This window comes from Aspergillus novofumigatus (assembly GCF_002847465.1).
Source record: "Aspergillus novofumigatus IBT 16806 chromosome Unknown P174scaffold_6, whole genome shotgun sequence".
Lineage (NCBI taxonomy): Eukaryota > Fungi > Ascomycota > Eurotiomycetes > Eurotiales > Aspergillaceae > Aspergillus > Aspergillus novofumigatus.
The window spans coordinates 1,411,712-1,430,211 of record NW_020194279.1 but is presented as its reverse complement, the minus strand read 5'-3'; the positions used below and the strand labels follow the sequence as shown (position 1 = coordinate 1,430,211).

The 18,500-nt window shown below is 54.0% G+C and overlaps 3 protein-coding genes across 3 annotated transcripts; 1 reads left to right on the top strand and 2 right to left on the bottom strand.

Moving 5' to 3' along the window:
- Nucleotides 1-1,001: 1,001 nt before the first annotated feature.
- On the bottom strand, nucleotides 1,002-2,702 carry P174DRAFT_443800 (endo alpha-1,4 polygalactosaminidase). The gene has a single exon (XM_024827918.1). The coding sequence runs from the start codon at nucleotides 2,353-2,355 to the stop codon at nucleotides 1,399-1,401; it is 957 nt and encodes a 318-aa protein (XP_024680414.1). The 5' UTR covers nucleotides 2,356-2,702; the 3' UTR covers nucleotides 1,002-1,398.
- Nucleotides 2,703-4,810: 2,108 nt separating this feature from the next.
- On the bottom strand, nucleotides 4,811-6,928 carry agd3 (putative extracellular serine-rich protein; the record flags this gene model as incomplete). Its single annotated transcript, XM_024825095.1, has 2 exons — nucleotides 4,811-5,077; nucleotides 5,135-6,928. The coding sequence occupies 2 exons, from the start codon at nucleotides 6,926-6,928 to the stop codon at nucleotides 4,811-4,813; spliced, it is 2,061 nt and encodes a 686-aa protein (XP_024680413.1).
- Nucleotides 6,929-8,972: 2,044 nt separating this feature from the next.
- On the top strand, nucleotides 8,973-18,214 carry gtb3 (glycosyltransferase family 4 protein; the record flags this gene model as incomplete). Its single annotated transcript, XM_024829130.1, has 5 exons — nucleotides 8,973-9,529; nucleotides 9,578-9,667; nucleotides 9,718-17,110; nucleotides 17,185-17,502; nucleotides 17,535-18,214. The coding sequence occupies exons 1-5, from the start codon at nucleotides 9,434-9,436 to the stop codon at nucleotides 18,212-18,214; spliced, it is 8,577 nt and encodes a 2,858-aa protein (XP_024680412.1). The 5' UTR covers nucleotides 8,973-9,433.
- Between the last annotated feature and the right edge of the window lie 286 nt (nucleotides 18,215-18,500).

The following is an 18,500-nucleotide window of genomic DNA, read 5'->3' as shown; positions in this document are numbered from 1 at the left end:
TGCCATTGTCGTTGTCCATGGTTGGCATGCCAGTTGGCTGAATCTTGATATTTATAGAAGATGTTTCGATTTTGGGACTTTGGGTTGGAGGCTGAGGCAACCAGAGTGAGGGAACGAGAGTACGAAGTACACATTGCTGGAGATAGATTGAGCAGATACATAGTACTCCGTACATGTGGACCGGAGTATGGTGTAGGTTTTCTCTGGTGGTGATGCGATATGACTCGTATATTATTACATCATCTTGATTCTGTGACATCAATATTTGGAATTATGTTTATGCCAATACCGCGGCTCGTTTCATGAGTTAGTTTCGGGCCTTTGTTTCGGAGAAGAACAGGTCCACTCTTTTTTTTTCGTATCTTCTGTGTTGGCATTTAGCTACTCTATTCGGAATTGTACGGAGTATTTGATCTGATATAATCGTCTTACTGAGTAGTTAGTCTGAAGAATATCCACTGAAATATCAGCTTGAATTCTGGCAACTTAGTTCCCGAGAAAACCCACCCACACATATTAATTAATTAGGTCCAGGTCTTCTGGTCTGGTCTAGTCTGTTCCTGAGGACCCAGACCCAAAACAAAACAAACCGAACCAAAGAACCACGGCGCCATGACAAACTCTATCTACGACCTTTGTGTTTAGGATTACCCGACCCTTTATATTTATCTATCAGATGGCCCGGTCCACAGTCCACACTGACCGCCGACCGGTCGGTGGATCGCAGGTTGGCGCCAAGTCAACTTTTCCACGTCAGGTTACAAGGGTTTTTTTAAAGCCAGCAGCAGTTTGCAGCCGAGCATCAAACTAGCAAACTCAATCATGGTCAATCGGTCTATCGGTCAATCCATAGAGTTCTAGAGAAAACTCTGTTTGGCTTTTGCCGCTGACTACTAGTACTAGACTGAGTGAGACTGATCCACTGCTATCCACTCGGACGGAAAATGGACTAGAGGAGGTATTCCGCGGCTAGTGTTTCATTCGGAGATAGTCTTCGATCTACGAGTCGCGCAGTTGAGTGAGTCCAGATCAGTATCCAGTGGGCTGTTTGCATTTCGCAGTTCGGAGTTCGCACTGCTGTGTTCTCCGCTGGTTCATGCCTGAGGGTTGTGGACGGCGGCTATTACCTGATACAGATACGGAGTCGCCAAGTTCCAATGCTAGGAGTGGAGTGCTGTGAAGGCCAAGATGTGTGAGAGAGATGTTTACATCCCGTGTATCATGTTGATCGCTGTATGAAACTGAGACATCACGATGCAGACAGACAGATATAATTAGATACTCAAGTAAGATAGAAACAGATAGAACATCAACAGTCAGATCAATGAAACCAACTCCGCCCATGCACTCCGTATTCATGCTCGTCTCTAGGCCCGACCACTCCTAAGGAGTGGAGGCCTAACAATATTCAACCCAATTGTTCAGATTCATATTCTTAATGACAGTCGAAAAATTGGCCGAGCCCGCAAACTCACAGGCCGCGTCCTTCTGGTTGGCCGTCACGGACAGATCATTGTTGGTTTCATCCCCCTTGGGGTACTCGATGTGAAACACCGGCTTGCCATTCTGCGGAAACACGGCGTAGGTATCGCACTCCTTGTACTGCGCACACTGCTCGTTGACACTCCACTGCATGTTCTTGATCACCGACGGGATGATATCCCCCGCGTTCTTCAACCCGACCGACATATTCCGCGCATGCGCCGCATTCGCCAGGAAATTCACAAAGCTGACCGAGTCCGCCTGCGTCAGGTCCAGCCCGTTGTCATTGTCGTACCCGTCGACATTGTCCGGGTCCACCCCGTCGCAGCCCTTGTCGCGCGCCATGTCCAGCCGGGCAAGCATGATCTGCCGCACGTTTGCCGAGCTGATGTTCAGCCATTTTTCGCCGGGCCAGTCGGCCAGGTCGTTGCCCAGATCCGAGTCCTTGAACTTGTCCTTGTCCGGTCGCCAGTTCTCGTAGCTGCCTGCGGAGAAGTAGCAGATGACTTTGCGGCCGGCTTGCTGTAGTCCTGCGATGGTGGACTGGTCGTTGGTGAACAGGTCGATGTCGTATATCTCTGCGTCGACGGAGGTGTCGTTCAACGGGTTTAGCAGCTCGATCTGCCATTTTGTTCCCACGGCTGGCTGCCATTTGGCTGTTGTGTAGTTGCCTTCGGGCGTTGTGGTCTCCCCGCCTGAGCCTTCTTCACCACCTTCTCCGCCGCCGCCCAGACCGATGCCTAGTCCGACGCCGAGACCGACTCCCAGAGCGACGATGATGAGGAGGACCAGCGAGAGAACGAACAGCTTCTTCCTGGTTGTCCATGATTTCCAGCCGCCGGCCGACTGGCCTTTTCCAAGGGGATTCGCCATCAGTGTAGATCAGTAGATGTAGATGTAGATCAGTAGATAAGTGAAGAGTTATGAGATAAGATAGTGGGTGACTGTCAATATATGGCTGCACGGAAGTAGGCTGTAGCCTTCGACAGCCACGTTAATTTGGAATCTCAATGGAGTAGAGTTACACAGCATCAGAAGAAGCCGCCCTCAACAAGACTCTACAGACTCTTGTCTAGACTTGAGAAAAGACAGCCACAGGGCGATCACAAAGAGTTAACGCCTTGGGGCTGTGGTGATATGAACAAAGAGACTGAATAATGCGGCAGCCTACGGAGGCAGGACTAGCCAGATTGGGTGATGGCTGACAGCGTCTATTACTCTATTGTTTGAGGCTGGCTATTTGTGTTACCAGTTAACTAACCAGGTGATCTATCTATCATAATTGATTAGTTAATATGACTCGGGAATATCATTTCACCTGATCAGATCTGAGTCTATTACCTTTTAACTTTTGATGCACTTCCACTCAGCACTCTAAAAATATCTACTGTACGGAGTAGCAGTGCAGCAAAGGACCGACCTTCATTGCAACATTGCCAACTGTCCGACAAGTGGAAACAAATCAATTTTCCAGAGCGACCTGCAAGTCTCAGTCCCAAAATCCCGTGTCAAGAAAAGACTTTTTCAGCCGATGGAACATGTCCAATCATACACGACCAGATAAATCTCAAATATGGGGCGCTTAGCGCCGGACGCTAAAGCTTAGCGTGTAGGATCGTAGTACCTGTAACCGGTTTTTACTTTGCAAATCAGGGGGTATTAGAATACATCAATAATACAATACAGTTTTCGTAGTATCGTACTCTCTCTGTACACAGACTTGGACTCTAAGGTACGGAACGGAACTAGTGAGAATGTCTGACTCGCACCATGGATACACTCCTGGCCCAAACTCGAGCTAGAAAGGTAGATACCCACACGATTGCCACGTTGTTGACACTGACAGCTGACTAGACGATTCGGATAGGGTCAATGCCATTCAATAGTAGGAAAGTAAACCAAAACACTCTTTCCCATTTGTCCCACGAGAGTCATGAATCATGATGTAAGGTATGTTGCTGTCCATGCTCACGACTCAACCCCAACAACACATCCAAACCCAAACAAAAAGTCAAGAAAGTAGCAAAGTCAAAGTCGATTACCACTACACTCAGCTCAACGCTGGCAACAAGTAAACAAGTAAGTGTAAGTAAGTACTTACTCTACGAAAGCAAACCCAGTCACATCCCGCCAGATCCATCCGCCTCCGCATGATGGGCTTGAGCTTGAGCTTAGCGTACCTTACCTCGAGTATCACTGCCAACGCCGTACAGAGGACAGAGGACAGAGGACAGCATTCTGCATTCTGCAGGGGTACAACGTTCACCGCTGACTGTACAGCGGAGGAGGAAAGGCTGGGCCGGAGAAGCAAACAATGTTGCTTGCATGCAGCGTCACTGACTCGGCTTGGCTACAGCCGCACCGCACCCACTTTGCAGTTTGCACTTAGCAGTCTAGTTAGGGTTAGGGGTGTGATGAGAGGACATTAGATGACATTAGTGAGGACAGCGCATAGTCCATAGTCCATAGTCCATACTACTGCTGCGCTGTACTGTACTGCAGTGCAAGTTTGTAGTAGTGCGCGGAGAAGACCGATGTTCTGCCTCTATTGCGCCTCCGTAGAGTGACGCTTACATTCTGAATAGTAAAAGCCAAATCAGAGTCTACGAGTAAGTGTCGACTCGGCTAGATTCAACCGGCCAAATATCGAATCAGGCCATTTCAGCCGAGCACTCCTTGTCCTTGTCCTTGTCCTTGTCCTTGTCCTCCTCCAAGTAAGGGGTGGATACTTGGCAATTCAATTTTCTCCGGCCGAGACATGTCACTCCGTCGGTATACACTAACCGTTGAGCTCGGAATAAGGGATAGACTATTGAATTTTGACTTCGCTTTATTCGCCACAGGCATGCGGACTGATTGCCTTGTCCTGTCGGCTTTAGATAGGAATAGGAGACAGGCGGATAAATATTATGAGGAGTCGATTACGGAGTAGCTATCACCGACGCCGACACCGGGTATAGTGGACGTCGCCAAGATATCCATTGTGGATTCTACGATTCAGGTTTAGGGGAGCTAGGGGCAAGTCTTGGACTCGCGTGGTCTGATGGATGCATGGATGCATGGGCTGATATCACCCGGTTAGTTGGATATTTAGTCCCATGGCAGGTGAACTGACCGTGGACGTTAGAAAATGATCCAGTTGGTCTTGTCCTGGTCTCGGTCCGGCGGATGGTTGGGAATGTCTTACTTTGATTCTTGGCAGGGCATGCTACACAGCTATAGAACAGTCATGTTGAGGACAGATACAATTCAATCGACTAACTATGCACTATCATTACGGCATGTAATAAGTACCCGTATAAGGGATGAGTGATATAGGTGGAGGAGGCTACAGAGCAATAGGAGTGGAAAGGGTAAAGGTAACAGGAGATCCCGACAGCTGCACCCACACAGTCAGTGGGTCACTTCCCAACTGCTCGGTGGCATAACCCTGCGTGCTGGTGGGAGCCACAGGGAAGGTCACCGGGATGGGCCGACTGCAGGTGTTGCCCGTGGCTGTCACGGTCACGGCGGTGATCTTCCGGTTGGAAACGGCATACGACATGGCGTAGCCGCACTGGTCGCGCTGGTACCGCGCAAGGAAGGCGTCGGACATCTATCATGGTTAGTCAGGTATAGAGAAATTAATAGAGAATTGAGACAAGGAACATACCTCTTGGTGGGTGATGGTGACCAAAGGCCAGTCAACCAGACGGACGAATTCCTGAACAATAGTTTCAACCCACGCCTGGAAGATGGAGTACTTGGCCGTCACGCCGTTGATGGTAATCGGGTCCACGTTCGCGTTGCGCAGATTGGCCTGGTGGAACATGTATCCATCATGCCGCAGGCCAAAGAGATGGCGCATGGTGTCGGCTTTCTCAACGGCCAGCAGGTCGTCAAAGGTGCCGGCGCCGGCGGAGGTATCAATCCACTCCTGCAACGTGCAGGCCGGAGTGTCGCAGTTGTAGTAAATGCGCGTGGCCCAGCGGCCGTTGATCTGCATGCCGGCGAACCCGTCCGACTCGACCGTAGTAAAATAAGGCCACATGGGGTTCTGCTGGTTCATCAGCACCGGGCGGGTGTTGTCTCCAACACAGTTGCGGATGCCATTGTCCCACCAAGCCCGCAGAGCATCGCCGTTGTGCAGACCCGTGATGGCAGGGGGGATGATGCCGTTGGACGTAAACCACTTGGCCTGGTCCAGGCCGACCTGTTTCAGCCAGGCCTGGTTGAAGGAAATCTCCTTGAAGATGTCCGAGTAGGTCGAGTTGTTCTGCTCCTCGTGGGTGAAGGTGTGCGAGATGTGGCCGTACGTGTCGCGGTTGGCCGGCGTGGTCCACCACTTCAGGAGATCGTCTAGCTGGGTGCAGGCAGCAGTCCAGTCGTAGGCAGTCGGCTTCGAGGGCCAGAGGTCGGTACCGGTTCCCAGGGGCTTCTTGAATTCCAGAGGAGTGTCAGGGGGAGAGTCGTACTCGATCCCGCCTCCGTTGCAAGCGGTAGCACCCGCATCGGTGGACGACGACTGCTCAATGTTGCCGTTGCCATTGTGGCCAACCTCAACAAAGTACGAGCTGCCGGGGTTCATCTTGGCGTTGATGGTCGGGACCCAAGCCGAGATACCCTTCATGTCATCAACGGTGATGCGGAAGGTGGTTCCATTCGGGTAGTAGATGTCGGTTATGAGGAACATGTCGTCAATCTGGGTGTTCAGGTTGACCCGGCGGTGTCCAGCGTACAGCCCGCGGGTGATCCAGGTGATCCATGCGTGCTGCAGGTAGTTGGAGGTAGCACTCCAGTCTGTCGAAAAGCCAATGAAGAACGCCATCTGCTCGCGTCCGTCAAAGTTGTTGATGACAGCAGCAGTGGTCTTGGTCGAGGTGACCGAGTTGGGAGCGAACTGGGCAATTTCCTTGGTGGAGCTCGTGTTGCTGATCGTGGCGGGGTAGTGCCAGAGGCCCTCGGTGCTGACAGTGGCACCGGTCCTCAATCCCGCGGTGGGAAAGTCACTGGTGTCGGTGAACGAGATCAACTGCTCCACGCCGGTGTTGCAGCAACCGCCGTTCACAGCACTGGCACCAAACTTGGGGCCGGGATAGACGTCCCACTGCACCATGCGCACGCCGTACTCGAGCTGGTAGGCGTACAGCTGGTTCCATTGGTCCGTGGTCAAGGCGCTCTGGTAGCCGGAAGTGCCACCGTAGTCGTAGCTCACCTCGGCAGCCACGACAATACCGCCGTAGTTGCCGACATTGCTGGAGTTGAGAGCCGGCAGGGCAACACCCGCCTGCGGGACCAGCAACGTGGTGTACGGGATGCCGTACGCATTGAGCCCCGAGGTAGCCGAACTGGCCGCCGAGGAGTCCTTGGCGATCACCAGGATGTTCGACAAGACCGAGCCTTGGCTAATGGGAGTAGCCGAGGGGGTGACCGAGGGGATGATACTCGAACTGAGGCTGAGAGACATGGTGGAGGACAGGCCAACAGAAGAAGAAACGAGAGTAGTTCCGGTGGGAGTCACCGGGGTAGAGGTTAACGAGAGTACAGCAGACGAGGTCGTCAGCCCAACAGTAGATGCTACACTACTGCTCGCTACACTGGTCTGTGATGGACGCACAGATGTAACGATGGTGGGATTCGAAGTCCAGACACCTGGGGGGTACTACAGGTTATAAAGCCGAAGTAGCAACCGGCCTGAATCACCCACGAGAAGACCATTGCGGTGGCCAGGGGAACAAAGAGGATGACAGGATGACAAGGCAACCAACCTCAGCTCAGCAACCAAGTTGATCAATTAGAAGATGAACGAGAGACTGGGTGGAGATGATCCTTTAGATTGGACTCGAAGGATCATCGACAAGTGTCAGAGAGACAGAAAGATGGAGACACAAAGAGATCGAGTGAAGACGAATCATGTGTGACGATCAAATGCTTTTATGTATTCATGCATGCGACAAGCACAAGCACACGCACACACCGGCAGCAGGCTGAAAAAAAATCTCCTTTTCTTGGTCTGTCAGGGCCATAGCTCCAGCCGACACAACCGGGGCATGGCATCGTACTTTCTACTCCGTATCTACTCCACCGCAATTGACTACGAGATCTTGGGTGGTGAAGTCATCGACTAGCCAGAAAAGGTCACGAGAACCGAGAACAAAGTCAATGCTTTTTGGTACAAGTATCCTATCGTGAGTGAGTACGAGGTTATGATGTTGGAGCCATGCAACTGTCATTGATGCATCACGTCTCTAATGCAGCGGAAAGTTTGTATCTACCATGAGTTTTCCAGGTCAGAAAAAGCGAGGAATGGACCGGGACCATTAGCCTAGCGTCTGCCAGTGCTGACAAGTGGCAACTGATTGAAGAAGTTTTACCCTAGTCCCCTTGGCGATGGATCAGTCAAAATATCCCTCCTCTGAGCCCACCGGGGGGTTTCCAGATGAGCCGCTGGGGAAATTGGAGGGCCATTGTGCATCTCCACGAGACTAGCGGGAACTGTACGATTCAGATTGCAGCCGAAGGATGATTATTATTAGCATACCAAGACAAACCAAGAACCAAAAAGAGGGGCTTTAGGTCTTCCATGATTCTCGAGACTTGAGACTTCCGAATGTAGGTACAGGTACTTGTGCTACAGGAGTCGTATCCGTGTTACATACGGTAATACCGGCTATATCGTTGTATTGCAGAAATTTCATTTCAAAATACGCGTTACCAGACAATACATACATACTTACATACATACATGCAGACCATACTCCACTTGACCAACTTCGGGTACTTGGCCTTTGTTTCGCACTTCTGCATCTCATGGATGTGAGGAACCCACCCGGGCAGTCTCAGTTCCTCAACCCACAGTCCTCAGCCCAGATGACATGGAGAAAAGGCAAACCAAGGATCGGGCCAATGGATTATTGCGATCAGAAACCCCGATGGTTTCCAGCTGCCTTTTCAATCATGGAGTCATAGGTTACGGAAATATGGAGTATCTTGGTTGTCCTGGAACACTCGCCGCTTCGGCCTTTAGCATACATAACAAGAATAAAAATGGCCAACAGGAGATACCGTCAGCATGCATGGTCCTGCTGTACCTCCACTCTGCCAAGCTCGGAACATATTGACCCAAGACGGAGGAGTTTGAAGGTGATGTTTGCTCTCAACCGGGCAGTCCTCCGTGGATTTCCTTAAGGGGCTTTTCCGAGATGGCTGCCACGCTGTTGACACCTTCGCTCCTGGTCGAGCTTCTGTTCCAATCCAGCAGGATCGAAGAATTAAACACTTAGCCAGTGTGCATCCCAACCGGAGTAGTGTCTATTGTAGTGACTCGAAGGCTGTTTCATACGTCGGGCCAGAAACCACACACACTTCTTAGCGCCATCTTAGCGCAGACAGTCAACGACGAGGCTATTTTTGTCTTCATCGTTGTGGTCTGCCGAGACAGACGGTCCATGAACTAAGTATCCATTGGTCTTGTCTAGAAATTTCACTGATTGACTTTGCCGAAAATCATAAAAAAGTACATTTACTTGCAGCGAACTAGATTCTCCGAGGAGCCTTATGATCTTCCCTCGCCACTGGATCTGCTCCTGAGCTGCCAAATGTTGGGCCATCACCGCTTTTTTGCTTTATGAAGGCAAAGTCAAGTTGTAGTCTAAAGGCTGGTAGATACATGCTGGGTTTGCTTTGACGTTTCGCTTGCCAGCTCTTTGACCGCGTGTTGGTCTGGTCGATCGATCGTCCTCTCGTTTTCTTTTGCCCTCGTTCGTTCTCTCTATACTCCGCTCGTTTATGCACAAATACTCATCTTGGGTCGATCAATCAATCACGGTGATGGTCTTTTAGAGAGATTGTATCTCTGTTTGTGTACATTTTTGGGCTCTCAGAGTCTTCTCTTCTTGTCTCTCGCTTTTCTATTCTTCCTCGTTTCCATGTCCCGTCTATACTCCTAACTCTAATCTCTAATTGTATCATCATGGATCCTTACGACTGGAGGACCCTTGATGGTGATGATGATGAGAAGACTCGTCCCGTGGGATGGAAGCATATGACAGATAACTGGTGGCAATTTGTATGTATTCATCTTCTTAGACGTCCTGATATTGCTAACCTAGGACAGGTCCTCATCGGCTTGCTACTGGGTAGCGTAGTAATTGGATGTTCGTACCTCCTCTACGCAGGTCTGTGGAGAGCTCGCAAATGGTACAAGGTAGGTATTCTGTCTATTATTCCCTCAAGGACATTTGTTGACATTCACAGTCGCGAGCACAATCAGCAGTTGTGCCCAAAAATGTCTCTGATAGGCTGGACCGACTATCAAGGCAGCAACTGTCCTTGCCCAACGTGCAGTTGGCAAAGAAGCCGTCGTCCTTTGGCGTCTACTTGGGCTCTTTCGATTCATCCCCAACCAGGGATCAGTTAAGGCTACTGAGTCAATGGGATCTGTTGATCGTTGACCCCTCGCAATCCGGTGTGGTCGAGGCCATCTCGCTGGTCGAGAGGAAGCAGTTTCTGGGCCGAGTAGACCTCGGTTCGGAATCAGTGTCGACCCTGGCGGCCATCGACCGAATCGAGAGCGCGTTGAACAGGTTCAATGGCGCTGCGTTCAGCGGCATTCTACTCGCCAACTGGGAGAGCAGCTTCAACTCGGCCGCCATCAGGAAACTGGCGGAGGTTCTCCGTGCCGTCGGTCTGCCCGTGTATCTGGAGACGGCTCCTCCGGACTTCCTCAAGGACCACAAGACTCTCCAAACCGATGCAATCTCCGGTCTGGTCATCCGCAATGCCTCCATCATGCCCGAGGGCGAGAAGCGCGACTACTTTCAGATGATCAAGATGCAGCCGACTATCAAAGCGTTTGTGTCGGAGGCCTGCATGCGCGACTTTCTGGTCATGGCCTGGGAGACTGTCGATGATAATGCTCAGCTGTCCAATGCGGTCATCCAGCGATCACTGCAGTGGTGCAACTTCTACAGCGCTATCACCTGGATCGGCCGACAGTCTGCTTTGCAGGATGCTTCTCTCAACGTCAAGATCCCCGAACCCTTGTCGGCCTTTAGTTGGTTGAAGGAAGCCGAGATCATGAAAGTTCACGACATCTGGCGCACCAATCTGAGCATCCAAGAGCATGTCGCGGACAGAGACGCATGGAACACTCTGCTGCAATACTTTCCCACTCTGGAGAGCGTACTCACCTCGTCCGAAAACAAGCCACAGCGCATGGACAGCTCGACAATCTCGGTCCGTGATCCACCAGAATGGGTGGCTCAAGTCAGGTCGCAGGGCAGCCCGCTGTCCATCTCAATGGCAGGCGTGGAGTACAAAGAGTTTGGCTGCTTCCCCTTGGGATCGGAAGCCACCGCCGTTGCTTTTGTCGAGATCCTCAAGTCCCAACAGCGACTCAAGTCTCTTGGGCTGCTTCACCCGGTTCCTTCTGACAAGATTCAAAAGCTAGGCGCCCTCCTGCGAAGATTCCACGATAAATTTGCTGTGTCTCACTGGGCCGACTCGCCCAATCTGCCCGCCACCATCAAAGAACTCGCCAATTTTGCATCCCATGACTCCTTGCGCATCAATCTAGGCCTCGATTCCGGTCTGCGCAAGAGTGCCGATGTCCGCTTCTGGGCCGTCTACCAGAACGACGCGGACGGATTCGAAGTGTTTGCCTCGAAAAACGCTCAAGGGCTAGCAGGAACCGTGCTGCACACCTTCCTCTCCGCGAGAGGATTCCCACGTCATGTCTGCTTCGAAGCGGAAGCCGCTTTGGCTGGATGGTCCAAGGACATCAACAACGAAGACATCGCATTGCCCCGCCGTCTCATCCAAGATGTGGATGCCTTGAGTCCTGAAGAGCGACTGCTCTTGCTGCAGCACCTCTCGCTGACGGACGCAAAGAGTGAACTTTCAGAGACTATCTGCAGGTACATCCGCAGGCAACTCATCGATGCACCGTCCCTGGCGCAGCTCAAGGAGCTCAACACCGTCGCGTATCTTGACGGATCCCTTCCAGCAGAGGCCTTGATCAAGACTCGCATCAACTGGTACCGCGACCAGGGCTGCCGTTATCCTTCAACTGCGGCATGCCTTGCCTTGTTCCAGGAAACGGATGCTGTCTTCACTCGCATCCTCCGGGAACGCCGAGAGAGTGACCTGGCTCAAATCACAAATGCCCTGTGTCAGCTTGTCCAAAAAGACCAGGTCGACGTGTATGCCGATATCATGACGCTCTCCCTCGTCTGCGCCGCCAGAAAAGGTGCCTTTGATGAGATCTACATGGAAGTCACCGATCGCAATCCCCTGTTCAACGATCAGTCCGATCAAGCGGCCGCGTTCGCCGAGTCGTTTGCTCTCGGATCGCGCTGCGAAGCATACTTTGACCTCTCGCCCAGCGCGTTCGGAAAGTTGCTCTCGGGTCGATTCAGACGATACTACAAGGACCGAGAACTGCCCGACTGGATCAATGGCGCTCCGCAGATGGCTACCTCTTATGCCGGTGCGCAGATCGATGTCAACCCGGACGACAAGCTCAAGCCCATGCGTGGGTACCAGCGCTTCACCTTCCTCAGTGTCTTTGCTGTTCCGGCCCTGATCGATATCCTCCTGCTGACTCTGTATGGCCGCGGCTTGTACCTCTCCGGCAAGATGCCCGAGGAGGTGATGCACAGTGCGTCCATCGCTCTGATGATCTCTCTCCTCCTGTCGGGTGCGGCTGGCACCTGGATCGCATGCGGTGGATCCTACTACCTCATTTCCATGGCTTTCGCGGCGACGAACATGTTTGTCTTTATCAGACTCATCGCCTGTTTCGCCTTCACGATCGCGGTGGGCCTGGTCGGATTCGTCGTCATGTCTGCCGTCAAAGGTCCCGGTCCTGGCATCGTCTTCTACCTCTACCTCATCGCCTTGACTCTCTACTTCACTATATTCGCCTGCCTCGCCTGTTTCAGCTACCCCGGCTCCAAGTTCCTCTCCGGACGCAAGGCCATCTTCGCCTGCATCCCCGTCCTTTTCATCTCTCCGATCGTGACGAACTGGAGTCATCACGATGTGGTCATCTACCTCATTGTGCTCTACATCTTCATCGGGCTGCTGCTACTCAGTTTGCGGTCCGTCGCGTCCAAATGGGTCATCTGGTACCAGAATATCCGACGGACAGACGACACCGAGATCCGAAAATGGTATGTATCCAAGTACGGCAACAACGACGAAAAGTGCTTCGGTGGCCTGAGCGATCCGGCCGTGTTGAAGCTGTCGAGAGAAGCCCTGTACAGTGACGTGATGGCCGAAGTGTCCCGCGGGATCTTCTCCAAGCCGACAAAGGATCAACTCGTCCTGGAGCTGGCCCGAGACTGGGAAGCTACCAACTTCCTTCTCAACTGGTACTGCCGGTATGCCGACGTGCCCCGACCCATCCCCTTCAGCTCGGGCTGGAACATCCAGACCAAGGTCGGGCTTGACGTGCTGCGCAATTCGCAAAAGGGCCAACGCTTGCACAACGCGTTCATGCATTGGCGCCAGGCCAGCCGGGAGATCGGCTGCGGTGTGCTCTACTTTGTCTTGGCTCTGCTCGATAAATGGGCCGAGTTGCTTACCGGTGGCCGGCTCGCTGGTTTTGTGCAACAAGTCCAGGATGCTGACACGCGGTTTGCTGTCGGTTTCGGCCTCGCGTATTACCTGATTGGCGCAGTCCTCATCGACACCAAGGCTCAAGAGCTTCATGATCTCATCGGTGGCCAGACCAATCAGGCCGTGGGCACGTCCAAGGATATTCGTCCCTCGCAGAAGCGCGCCGTGAGGTTCAAGAGAAAGGTGTACTGGAGGACGTTCTTCAAGTATCTCATGTGGCAGGTATGGAGTCTTGCCTTGTCGACTGCCTTGCTCTGGACGTTTCGGTCCTCAGTTGATGCCATGGCGATGTTCTGCGCCTATGTGCTGGCGTACACCGGCCTGCTGTGGTATCAATACACGAAGATCTTCGCCGGTCCCCTTGCCCTCAAACCATTGCTTGTCGGTGTCGTCGTTGGTCTGCCCGTTGGTATCGTCCTTAAGACCTGTGTGACCGGTTATTTCAAGAATTACGGGGGGGTCGTTGGACTGGGGATAGCCACCTGGACTACCGCTATCCTCACTCTGCTCACTGCGAAAATGGGTATGCCGAAGAAGGTGGACTCGCCAGTCGACCTGGGCAAGACCTTCCACGCCTACACTACCCCGTGGGCGGATCCCGAATGGTCGCAGCAGGAACTGCAAACATTCTTCGAGAGAATCTCTCTTGTGCCGTCGGACGCGCGACTGAAGCTTGAGCCTGGTATTCATCCTGGAATCGAAGTCAAGTCTCTGCTGCTGTCGCGCAGAGAAGAACCGCGAATCGAGGAGGCTTTCCCAAAGGCCCATGAACTGATTAACCTAGCCCTCGAAGATTGGGCCAAGGGAGAGATTTCGATCGAGCTCGTTCCCTTGGGCACCCTTGGTCCCGGCATCCGCGCTTTGAGCTGCCATGCCAGGGACCAGCTGAAATTGGTTGTTGCTGTCGGACGCGGACTGGATGAGCGCATCGACGTTAGCAGTAACTGCCAAATCATCGCCGAGACTCTGCTTCATGCAGTGTCCGAGTCCATGCTACGCATGCCTCACGAGTACGCTGTGCTTGCCGAATCGCTCGTCACGGCCGGAGTGACCGAGACCATGGCCCGGCAGCTGCGCGAAGAACCCAACACTCCTGTCGTCGTGCGGTGGGCCAAGAAGGAGCTCCTCCGGCAGCTGTGTCTGGGTTTCGAATGCGACACGCACTGGGAGAAACTCCCCAAGACTATCCGCAAAGCATTGCTTGACCGCTGTGTCGGCAAGCCTTCCCACTTTTCGGACCGCGACAGGCAGTGGCTTCAGGAACACCTCTGCCGCTTCGACACCAGTGATCTTGATGTCCATGTTGCCCGATGCAACTTGGGAGCCGCCACCGCCGTCAGCATCCTTGACTACGCCCACTACGGCACCGGCGAAGAGGCCCTGTGCAAGGATTCCGAGACGCCGCTGTTCATTCCGTACGTGTCCAACAAGCTGCCTGCGGCTCTCGCGTTCATCAAGGATCCCCTGCACAACTTCTGGTACTCGGTTGCGTCCGCCATCAAGTTCATCATCATCGCCTTGATTGCCGATCCGGAATTCCAGAGAGAATTCGACCATGTGATGAAACAACGCTCTCGAATCATCCGGGTGCCGTGCGTGTTTATCCTCAACATGATCTGGTCGTACTCGAAGATTGTGCAGGACGTCGTCCTGTCGTTCTTCCTCTTCCACGGTCGTGACAACGTCAAGCGTCTCTGGGACGAGACCAAGGGCATGACCATCAGCATCAAGAAGAGCAGGTTCATGGTCCAGAGTCTCGACGGCACCTTTACTGCTTTCAAGCACGATGACGAGGATGGCGGCTTCAAGGTTTACTACTACAGCGGCGAGCACAAGACCGAACCCGAGGGCACCAAGTCCCTCAAGTATGTCAGCACGTACTCGAAGGACATGCTCCTTCTCATCCGGCAAGAGTTCAAAGACGGCAAAGCGATCGACGAGTTCCATTATGACTACCGCGCCCCGAACAAGAGGAGTCTCAAGTTAACCCGCGCATCCGATACCAGAATCCCCCTGGGCCGGCGTTGCATTCGCGGCGACAGCCATCTGCAGAGCGTCCAGTATAATCGCAAGGGTCTCATCGAGGCGGGTTCCTACATGAAAGACGGCAACCTGATCCGGTTCAAGTACCACTACCGGAAGAATCCCCGGTTCGGCGATGAACTGCTTCGCGCGGAGTTTGTGCTCTCGCACATCACCTGCACGGTCTCCTGGTGTGCTCCTCCCGTCCGGCATGCCGAGAAGGTCGAGCGCTGGATCCCTCACTCCAAGGTCACCGAGGCGACATTTGTCCAGGGCGCCGATGTCTACGAGGCTCGCTGGCTGTACGACCACAAGTTCCACCCTACCATCTTCACCACGCTCAACGGACAGAAGATCCAGACGCCGCCCATGATCGAACATGACTTCCTCGGCGTCCTGGCCAAACCCAAGTACACAAGCTTTGTGCATGACAACCCCCTCTTCTACTGCGACAATCTCAGCTCCAACGCCATCACCCGCTTCCTGGGACTCTCCACCAAACGGTTCCCCGTCTCGACCTCGCGGGCCCGCTCTCTGGTCTGGAAGGCATGGAAGGACCGCGTCGACTTTGACGGCATCATCGTCCGTTGGATGGATGAGCGGCTGCTGCGCAGGGACAAGACGCTGGCCCCGTACTGGCGCAGCCGGGACCGCGGCGACCTTGCCTCGGCGAAGAAGTACCTGGATCTGCGCGCGGACACGGTCATGGCGAGTGCGGATCTCGACGACAACATTTCCAGCTGGACACCCATGGCGATCAAAGTCAGCGATCTGCTGAACTTTGGTCCCGGTGGCGATGCGGTCGTCAACACCCGGTCCAAGGATTTCGGGTCTGACACGGACAAGTCGCTGCACGTTATGGCGGCCGACACGGGCACCTGGCCGAACGAGGGAGGTGGTGTGTCTGCCTGTCGGCGCGATATGATCAACTCCCTGCGGACGATCAAGTGGCACATGATCTGCGAGTCGGCCAACGACTTTGGAATTCCCAAGCATCAGACGGAGCAGAACGTGCTCTCGTTGAAGATGATTCCTCTCTGGGGGTTGGACTTTTTGACGCCGACGCATGGGCTCTTCAAGAACAAGCTCGACTCGGAGGTGGAGAACGTCACGTCGGCCAACGACATGGATATCAAAATGAACTTTATCCCGATCCTGACGGCGTTGGTCAAGGGTGCTCGCGCCATCGAGCTGTCCAAGGCGGACATCCACCAGGCCACTCGGGCACTGGTCAACCTCAACACGTACTTCCAGGACTCGAGGCACTGGACCCAGGTCTGGAACAGCGATATCGTCAAGGAGAGCTGGCGGGATCTCTGGCTCACGCAGGAGATGCCCAACACGGTCCCTTCGGCGCAGTGGTTCCATACCGAACTTCCCACCCTGGGGACGCTCGACGTCGCGCTGGAACTATGGTACCGCTACCTGTTCATCTTCTCGATTCCCATCCCCGAGCAGATCCCCAGCGTGTTCCAGGCCTCGCATCACAGTGTCAGCGCGTCATACGGCGTCGTCTGCAAAATCAAGCGAAACTGCACCCTTCAGATCTGGGACCACGCGATCAGCTGGCGCGAAACCAACCTCTGCCTGTCCTCTGCCCTGTGCAAGCTGTCTCCGTTCGTTCGAAATGCGCTCCTGGGCTTGATGCGCATCACCTCCGTCATTACCCTCCATCATGCCGACATCATCTCGCCGTGTGCCGACTTCTTCAACCCCGGATGGGAGGTGGAGATCGGTACCTGCCAGGGCACGATCGAGCACCGCAACATCTTCCGTCGCAAGGTCGACCCCGTCGTCAACGGTATCACGGACATGCAAAAGTTTGCCCCCGTCAAGGAGATCAAGTCGCAGCGACCCACCGTCACCATGCTGTCGCACGTGTGGTACGCCAAAGACATCAAGACCGCCCTGCTGGCCGCCGACATCATCATCAACCAGTGGAAATTCGACGACTACCATCTCGACATCTACGGCGCAATCGACAAGGCCCCACCTACTCCACCGAGTGCCAGGAGATCATCGCCTCCAAGGGCCTCCGCGGCCGCGTCACCCTCCGCGGCAGCGCCGACCCAATGAAAGTCCTCGAGAACACCTGGCTTTTCCTCAACTCCTCCCTCTCCGAAGGCCTCCCCCTCGCCCTCGGCGAAGCCGCCCTCACCGGCGCGCCCGTCGTCTGCACCGACGTCGGCGCCTCCCTCCGCGTCCTCAGTGATCCCGACGACTTCTCCCGCTTCAGCGCGGTGGTCGCCCCCAACGACGCGCTGGCCCTCGCCCGCGCCCAAATCACCATGCTCGCCCTCCTCGGCGAATGGTCCCAATACGCAGACGACGCCGAGCCCGCCCCGTCCTCACCTCCTCGCCTACCCCCGACGACGTCGCCAAGATCACCCGCCGCATGTACGAGAAGTCCGAACACCGCCGCAAACTAGGCATGATGACCCGCAATATCGTCCAGAAGTCCTTCTCCGGCGACCGCTACCTCCGCGAACACGAGCAGATGCTCTGGATCGGCAAGGCCGCCAAGACGATGGCTGTTCGCGCCGCTGCGGGCGCCCCCGGCACTGCCCTCGCCGATCCAATCGACATCACTGAAGCCCTCCAGACCGCAGACCCCATCGAGGAAGAAGTCATCACCATCCCGCAGTCCGCTGTGCACTCTTGGCGCTCCTCTGCGGCGTCGGGCATGTCAACCCTCTACTCCACTGTCTCGGGCTACCCCATGCTCCCGCTCACCCGCCCAGCCTCTATCCGCTCGTCGTTCAGTAACTTCTCCACAGCCACAGACTCAGACTCCTTCATGGCGCTGCCTGGCAACGCATCCCTCCCAGTTTTCGCGCCGAGGCAAACCCTCTCCTTCGACGCTGGAGGAGCTGTTACTCCTACGGGACGGTTGTCCCCGTCAGGCCGTCTGTCCCCGGCGTTTAGTCGGCACCGGCACTCGCACGCGCGGTCGATCTCGACGCTGGGCCGTGAGCAGCTGCGTGGTCTGCAGCGCGAGGAACCGCATCCGTACCGTAATTCGGATGTTAGTTTGCATATGCGGGAGGAGTTTTTGCAGTCGAGTATTTTCAAGTCGTTGGATGGGAATGGCAATGGCAGTAAAGTCTGACCTTGTCTCGCTACATCCCTCCTGTGGCTGCAAGCTGCACCATATCTGCATATATCATACCACCAGTCTATGACTGACTGTATATACATGCATGCATGCATGTCTACATCTATCTTTTCCTTACCTTTCTATCATGTACTGCATGCATTGCATAAATTAATTTTTAAAGGCGAGGCTGGTTTGCATTTGCATTACGGACGAAAAGAGTTGTTGCATCATTGTGTTTATAGTTTGCATAGCGTGTTGAATATACATTTGCATTTCATTTGAATTACTTACAAACGTA

Excerpts from the sequence above, each read along its gene's own strand:
- P174DRAFT_443800 (XM_024827918.1), bottom strand. The coding sequence starts at position 2,355 with ATGGCGAATCCCCTTGGAAAAGGCCAGTCGGCCGGCGGCTGGAAATCA.